Source organism: Nanorana parkeri, unplaced genomic scaffold, assembly GCF_000935625.1.
Source record: "Nanorana parkeri isolate BGI_ZX_2015 unplaced genomic scaffold, ASM93562v1 scaffold2874, whole genome shotgun sequence".
Taxonomy (NCBI): Eukaryota; Metazoa; Chordata; class Amphibia; order Anura; family Dicroglossidae; genus Nanorana; species Nanorana parkeri.
This window is the reverse complement of record NW_017309142.1, coordinates 84,632-91,521: the sequence shown is the minus strand read 5'-3', so window position 1 is coordinate 91,521 and position 6,890 is coordinate 84,632. Positions and strand designations below refer to the sequence as shown.

Genomic DNA, 6,890 nt, shown 5'->3' with positions numbered 1-6,890 from the left:
ACGATACAGATATCACTTTAGTATCATATTATGCGCCTAATACCTTCCAACATAGGTTCTTCTCCCACCTAATGCAACAAATTTCTCACCATAGTAAAGGTCTGACCATCCTAGCAGGGGACTCGAATGTAGTCTTGAACCCCTCAGTGGATAGGACAACCCCACCCACTGGTGCCGTCCCCCCTGAATAAGATGCAGCCCAATCCAAACTGATGCGATCCCTTTTAACGACCCATCGCATGATTGACCTGTGGCGTGAAATGCATCCAACATCCCGGGACTACACATATTACTCCTACCCACACGCAGTCTTTCGCAGGATCGACCACTTTTTGGTCCCACAACGCTCTCTAGCCTCCTTTCAGAAAGCTAACATCCTTTCTGTGCCCTGGTCAGATCATTCCCCCATCGTTGCGGAGTGCTCTACTATCCTCGGCCGTCCCCCACACTACCACTGGCGCCTAAATGAATCCCTCCTCTCCTCCGAGACCTCGCTCTCCACAATCCGCTCAGCTTTACAGTCATACTTTCGCCTGAATGAAGGCTCGGTCTCCTCCCCCGTCTCCCTTTGGGAGGCCCATAAGGCCACTATCAGAGGGGAGCTAATGAACCTAGCCTCCCACCTCAAGAAGTCCAGAACCGGTTGAATAACTACCCTGACCAACGACTTATTAGATTTAGAGAGCTCCTGGAAGTCCTCCCCCACGGCGGCCCTAAAAGCTCAAGTAGACTCCGCCAAGGTGGAGCTTAATCTACTCCATAATGAGAAAGCAGAAAGGGAACTACGCTGGAATAAGCTGTTTTTTTATATGCGGTCTAACAAACCGGGTCCTCTTCTAGCTAAACAACTCCGCATGCTACCCTCCACCAAACATGTGATTAAACTTCGAACCCCCCAACGCGGAGTCACGGCCAATCCCGCTACCATCGTAAAGCTTTTTCAAACTCATCTGATCTCAATCTACTTCCCCCCCCCCTTTTGATTCGGCTGCAGCTGATCGCCTCTTTAGTGACCTTCCTTTCTCAGCTTTCCCCTCCTCATGCCGAGACGACTTGGACTCGGACATAACAGAGGCAGAGGTCTTGGCTGCCATCGCCACCCTTAAATCAGCGAAATCTCCGGGCCCAGATGGCTTTTCCAACCTTTACTATAAAAAATTCAAAGATATCCTAGCCACTCACTTAGTACATGTCTTGTGGTAAACCAATCCAAATCTCTAGCCCTAAACATCTCCCTCCCCGCACCAGTAGTTGCCCATCTTCAAGCCAACTTCACCTTTGCTTGGGCCCAGCGTTCTCTCCCATACCTGGGCATCCATTTGTCTTCATCCTATGACTCCTTATACTCGGCAAACTATATACCCCTTTTCCATTCCCTTTAAAAACCTCTTGACCTCCTGGAATACCCTACCCATCTCCTGGCTAGGCCGCATATATGCGGTCAAGATGACCCTTCTTCCCAAATTACTCTACCTCTTTCGCACCCTCCCGGTAGCGATTCCAAATTTTGCCCTCAGGTCAATGCAAAACAGCGTCATGTCCTTTATATGGCGTGATAAACGCCCCAGGGTGGCCCGGAAAACGTTGTACTGTCATCGCCGCCAGGGGGGGTTGGGGGTCCCTGATCTCAAGAAATACTACCAGGCTGCACAAATTGCATCCATTGCCGCTCTTCATATCCAGTTAGATCCTCCTCTCTGGACCCTGTTAGAGATTCCGTATGTACACCCATGCTCGCTCTCCTCTATCCCGTGGCTCACCCCCATTCATCGCCCTTCACTTCTCAGCCCGATTCTCACCCACACCCTTCGGATATGGGACTCCACTAAATATACGGCTGCCTTAATTTCCCCTCATCTGCACCTTACTACTCTCATGGGGAACCCTATGTTTCCCCCGGCGATGGATAGTCCGTCGGCCTTTACATGGTGGCACACACACGGCTTTGCCACCCTCTCCAACTTCCTTCAAAACTGCTCCAATGGGACGCCATAGTAGCTAAAGCTCAGCCACCCCCTCGAGAAATTTTCCGATATATCCAAATCAGACACTGGATTCAATCCCTACTCCCTAAGCCCGCCACCCCCTTAACTCTCTCCCCTTTTGAGCGCATCTGCCTCCACACGCCTAATTCCCCGAAGCTCATCTCTCTCTTATACTCTCAGCTCAATGCTCTCTCCTCCACAGCCACCCACCGATATGTCTTGAATTGGCAACGGGATCTTCACCATACTAGGCCCTCTGAGGAGTGGGGATCAATTTGGAACGCCATCTCCAGGTGCTCCCGCAATATCACCACACAAGAGGCAGCCTATAAGGTACTCTCCAGATGGTACCTTGTGCCGTCATGCCTTTGCCACCTTCACCCAGCTAACTCTAGCAATTGCTTTAGGGGATGTCAAGCCTTGGGTGATGTTATGCACACATGGTGGACGTGCCCGTTTGTAGCCAGATTTTGGTCTAAGATATACAAGCTCCTCTCCTCCATCTTTAACACCCCTATTTCAAAAGATCCCTGGCAAGCCCTACTTCACTTTAAAATTCCACAACTCTCAAAGTCACAATGGCAGTTGGCCAACTTTATATTTTTAGCGGCTAAGCAAACCATAACTCATTCGTGGCGAAAGCAGGCGATTCCATATACAGAATTCCAACACCGTATGCAAGGTTTTTTCATCAATGAACACCTTTCCAGCATTTTAATAGACACAAGTAGGAAATTCCAAGTAGTATGCCCGTTGCACGGGTATTGTGGAACCCGGCTTTGGGGCGGCAGGGAGAGTAAATCCGGCCCTGCTGATAGTGTTTAATCTTGCCACCTTTCTGGCATTACTATTGGACCATCCCTATGGTGAGCTGCTTTAATGGCAGGAAGCACAGGCATGCTTTGACATCAAGCTTTGCTATGCATATAAAAATACAGAATTCCTATATTATTCCTGCAACTGTATTTGTGTGTATGTTTAGAAATATATCAATGTATTTTTGTGCAGATTACCAACGTTATATTGGTCTTTGATAAGATTGTTTTTTTTCAGATCACATTCAAAGTTAAGATAACAGCAAGAAAGTGTCTTCCGAATCAAAGTTTCTTAATTCGTCCACTGGGATTTACAGACAAAGTGGAAGTTAGCATCACAACTGCATGTGACTGTGACTGCAGGGATGAAGCAGAGCCTGGGGCCTGCAACGCCCAAGGGAACATTGTATGTGGGATCTGCAGGTAAATGTATGATGTTCGTATTTACATGATGAGGCTGATTTCTAAAAACAGAAGAAAAGTAACGAGGAAATCTGAGAAACTGCTGAAAGAAACAACAGAATATATAGTCGTCCGACAGTAGAATAAAAAGTTGTCACAGCCCGCCATGTTTCGCGATCGAAAGTCAGTGACATCCATGCTATATCTTTATAGAGTGATGGCAAACTTAGCAGCTGCTTCAAAACTACTTAAAATCAGACTTAAAGGTGAACTCCGGGGAAAAGAAAAATCCTCCTTTGCAGTGGTTCTCATTTTGCAAGGGATAAATGCTCATTTACACCTAGAGTGCCAGAAAAAAAAAAGCACTGTTACTTACCTGCTCCCCCAGCAGCCGTTGCTCCCCTATTCCCCCTGACACTCCAGGTTGTAGGAGGTTCCTTGGCGTTCTCATGTACTATGCAGGGGTCCGTGTACTTGATGACATCAGTGTGCCTGCGACCTCCAGAGTGCCTTAAGCCGAGTATACATGCTTTGAATCCTTGAAATTCACTGCGTGGGTAGCGATGTCGGCACTCTTTTCCGCCTGGCATCCCTCTATCAGCTGAAGATCAGTTGTTGTAAAATTCTCAGCTGAACGCAGATAGCAGTCAATCAGCAGGTGGACAAGGCTAGCAGCCCTATTGACTCACCTATTATAGTGATTTGACACGCTGCCACTGTAGGAGACTGCAACATAAGCAGCAGTGGCGTAACAATCGCCATAGCGACCCAGGCGGCCACTATGGGGCCCGAGGCACAGGGGGGCCATTGTCGCTATAGCATCTCAAGCTGCTGGCTGTCACTGGGGGTGTGAGGAGGAACGTGTCGCTGTTAGATCACCGACAACCTGTCAGTGATCTGTGCAGCGGCGCGTTCCTCCTCACAGCCGCTGCTAAGTCAGTGACAGCCAGCAGCTGTGGAGGAGAAGGCTGGGCCCGGCGTCAGCAGCGGAAGAGGAGGCAGGCCCGATGATGGAAGAGAAGGATGGTGGAATAGTCTATGGCGGGCTCTGCAGGGTCACCCTCAGGTGGGCTGTTTGGGATATCAGGTGGGCTCTGCAAGGGGCATTACTAGAAATCCCAGGGCCCCATACACAATTTTGCTATGGGGCACTGTGATTTCTAGTTATGCCCCTGATAAGCAGAGATGGCAGCTGACTATTCACCCTGCTGTTGCTGAAAAGTCAGTAAAATAAATATAATTGCTTTCTTTTACCTCTAGTATTAAAGGACTACAATAGGAAAAAATAAAAAAGATTTGTTGGCCAACTGCCCTTTATCTATAAAGCAGTTGCATTTGGCAGTGGGTGTATGTTGGCACTCTTGACTTCTACACTAGAGTGGTAGCACTTTCTGGCAATACTTTTAATGCAGATTACGTAAGTCATTGAACCAGAATGATAGCCAGGGAACTATTACCGCTATTTTCAGAAAGTTAGCAATGGCAGCTCCATACTTTCTCAGTAGAGGTTAAAGAGTTAGGGTTAGGTTATGTTATGGGGGCAGGTTATGGTTCAGGACTGGGTTAAGGATTAAGCATTAGTCAGATGTGATTTGTTATTATTAGGGTGTAGGATAAACTTTAGGGTTCAAATGAGAGTGTTATGTGGGTGAGCCTAAGCATTAGGCCAAGGTAATGGTTTAGCATATGTGGGTCAGTGTTTTTTTTTCCATTTTTTAATAAACATATCAAAACCTAATTTACTTTGATATCTTGCACACCTAATGGTTCCGCCAATTACCTTGTGGTATAATATGATAGATCAAACAATGCTTATGAAAAAATTATTATAGTGCATTTGGATTTCGATATTTGGGATACTATGAAAGAATTTAAGACACATGTGGATCACCTACAAGGAATGGTAGCCCCCTAATTTATTGCCATCTTTCTTTGATATAGGAATATTATATAGATTTAATGAAGTATTTTGGATTTGAGGAATCAATGTATCTTCTCGTCTTTTCTCTTTCCCTCTTGCCCTTCAACCCTCCCGCCTCCTTTTTTTTTGTAGATGATAATATTAGTAATGTTGATACTACTCTAATGAGCGTAATTTGGGTATGAAATGCTCTATTTTTTATCTTTTTTAATTTAGACTTTTGCAATAAAAAATCTAATGAATAAAAAAACTATAATACATATGAGTTTATAGTCTGAACTAACATATACAATTTAAAATTTCAGCTGTAACAAGGATCATGTGGGGAAAAGCTGTGAGTGTGTAACCGGTGGGAAAACAAATCAGGAACTAGAACAGAGCTGTAGAAAGGACAACAGCTCAGCCGTGTGCTCTGGAGCCGGGGAGTGCATATGTGGTCAATGTACCTGCAATCCAAATGAACCTCCAAAAAAGATCTATGGCCAATATTGCCAGTGTGACAACTGGAACTGTGAAATGTTTAACAATATGGTGTGCGGTGGACAAGGTGGGTGCTGTTTAATGCACATTTTTCTTATTGTTGCCCTGCCCTTGGCCAGCCGTGTCACTCTACTTCCCCCTAGAGTAGAGACAGAAAATCACTTTAACTTTCACATAGCTTCTCAAATGCAATATGTAATCTAATTTAACAAGCCCATGCTCAGTGAGCAGTTATTGTATATAGTGGGCAGTCTTAACATATGTATTATTCAGTCTGTTAGCGTACAGCATGCCAAAAATCACAAAAGATAAATATGAGAAATCTCTCTTGCTATTTTTTTTTTTACCTGTACATAAAAAAGTTTAAATATCAGTATTTATCTTTTTTATCCAGAAATGGTTAATGCAATGCAGATGACCTAACTATAGCCATAATAGCCCGGCTAAAAAGGCTACCCTGGTGTCTGATGTTGGGAGGGGGGCACCATTTGGGAGGCTGTGGAGGCATAAACATAGAAAATCTATGTAAATCTTAGTATAATACAGATCCATTAATAGTAAATTAAGTGGGATTCCCAAAAACTTATCACACATAAGTTTGCCTTGGGAATACAAAGGAGACTTATTGGTAGTGAAGTTGTTCCTAAGATTTTAAGTAGGGTCACACAGCAGATTCTGCCCTTACATGCAGGAAGAAGATAATGTGCAGGAATGCACAAAGCAGAACACATGGTTGGGTTTGTTCAGACCAAATATATAGATTACCATGTACCGTGGCAAATGTCCCCTTTGTCCCTCCTTAACAAAGACCGTGTTTAAGCAATCTGTGTTTAATCTGTATTCTAATACTGTTTAATTCACAGGGATATGTAACTGTGGCAACTGCATATGTAATAATGGCTATGAAGGAAGTGCATGTCAATGTCTTAAATCTACCAAGAACTGTAAAAACACCAGAGGAAGTATATGCAGTGGTCGGGGGAGGTGTGAGTGTAACAAATGTATTTGTAAGGAAGGGTATATCCTGCCATTCTGTGAGACCTGTCCTGGCTGCCCTTCTCAGTGTCCACGTTTTGGGTAGGTGTTCATGATTATCTCTTTACAAACACTGTATAGGGAAAACTGATGATCCCTGCTAAATCGCATTGTCAATCTTCTATTATGTTAAATAGCTCAATATTTTGCTTAATAAAAATATTATAAAATGTGCTTTTATACACAAGTCTACATTTATATACTGCACAAATGTATAGTTGAAAAAAATATAATATATGTGTGTATAATATA

The 6,890-nt window shown here is 44.4% G+C and overlaps 1 protein-coding gene across 1 annotated transcript in view; it reads left to right on the top strand.

Moving 5' to 3' along the window:
• Positions 1-1,446: 1,446 nt before the first annotated feature.
• The window catches only part of LOC108802456 (integrin beta-2-like), a 14,823-nt gene continuing 9,379 nt past the window's right edge, over positions 1,447-6,890 (top strand). The window contains exons 1-5 of the mRNA XM_018574311.1: positions 1,447-1,909; positions 2,188-2,318; positions 3,039-3,223; positions 5,429-5,670; positions 6,467-6,680. Of these exons, the coding sequence (XP_018429813.1) occupies positions 1,447-1,909; positions 2,188-2,318; positions 3,039-3,223; positions 5,429-5,670; positions 6,467-6,680 (1,235 nt within the window). The remainder of the gene's footprint in view (positions 1,910-2,187; positions 2,319-3,038; positions 3,224-5,428; positions 5,671-6,466; positions 6,681-6,890) is intronic.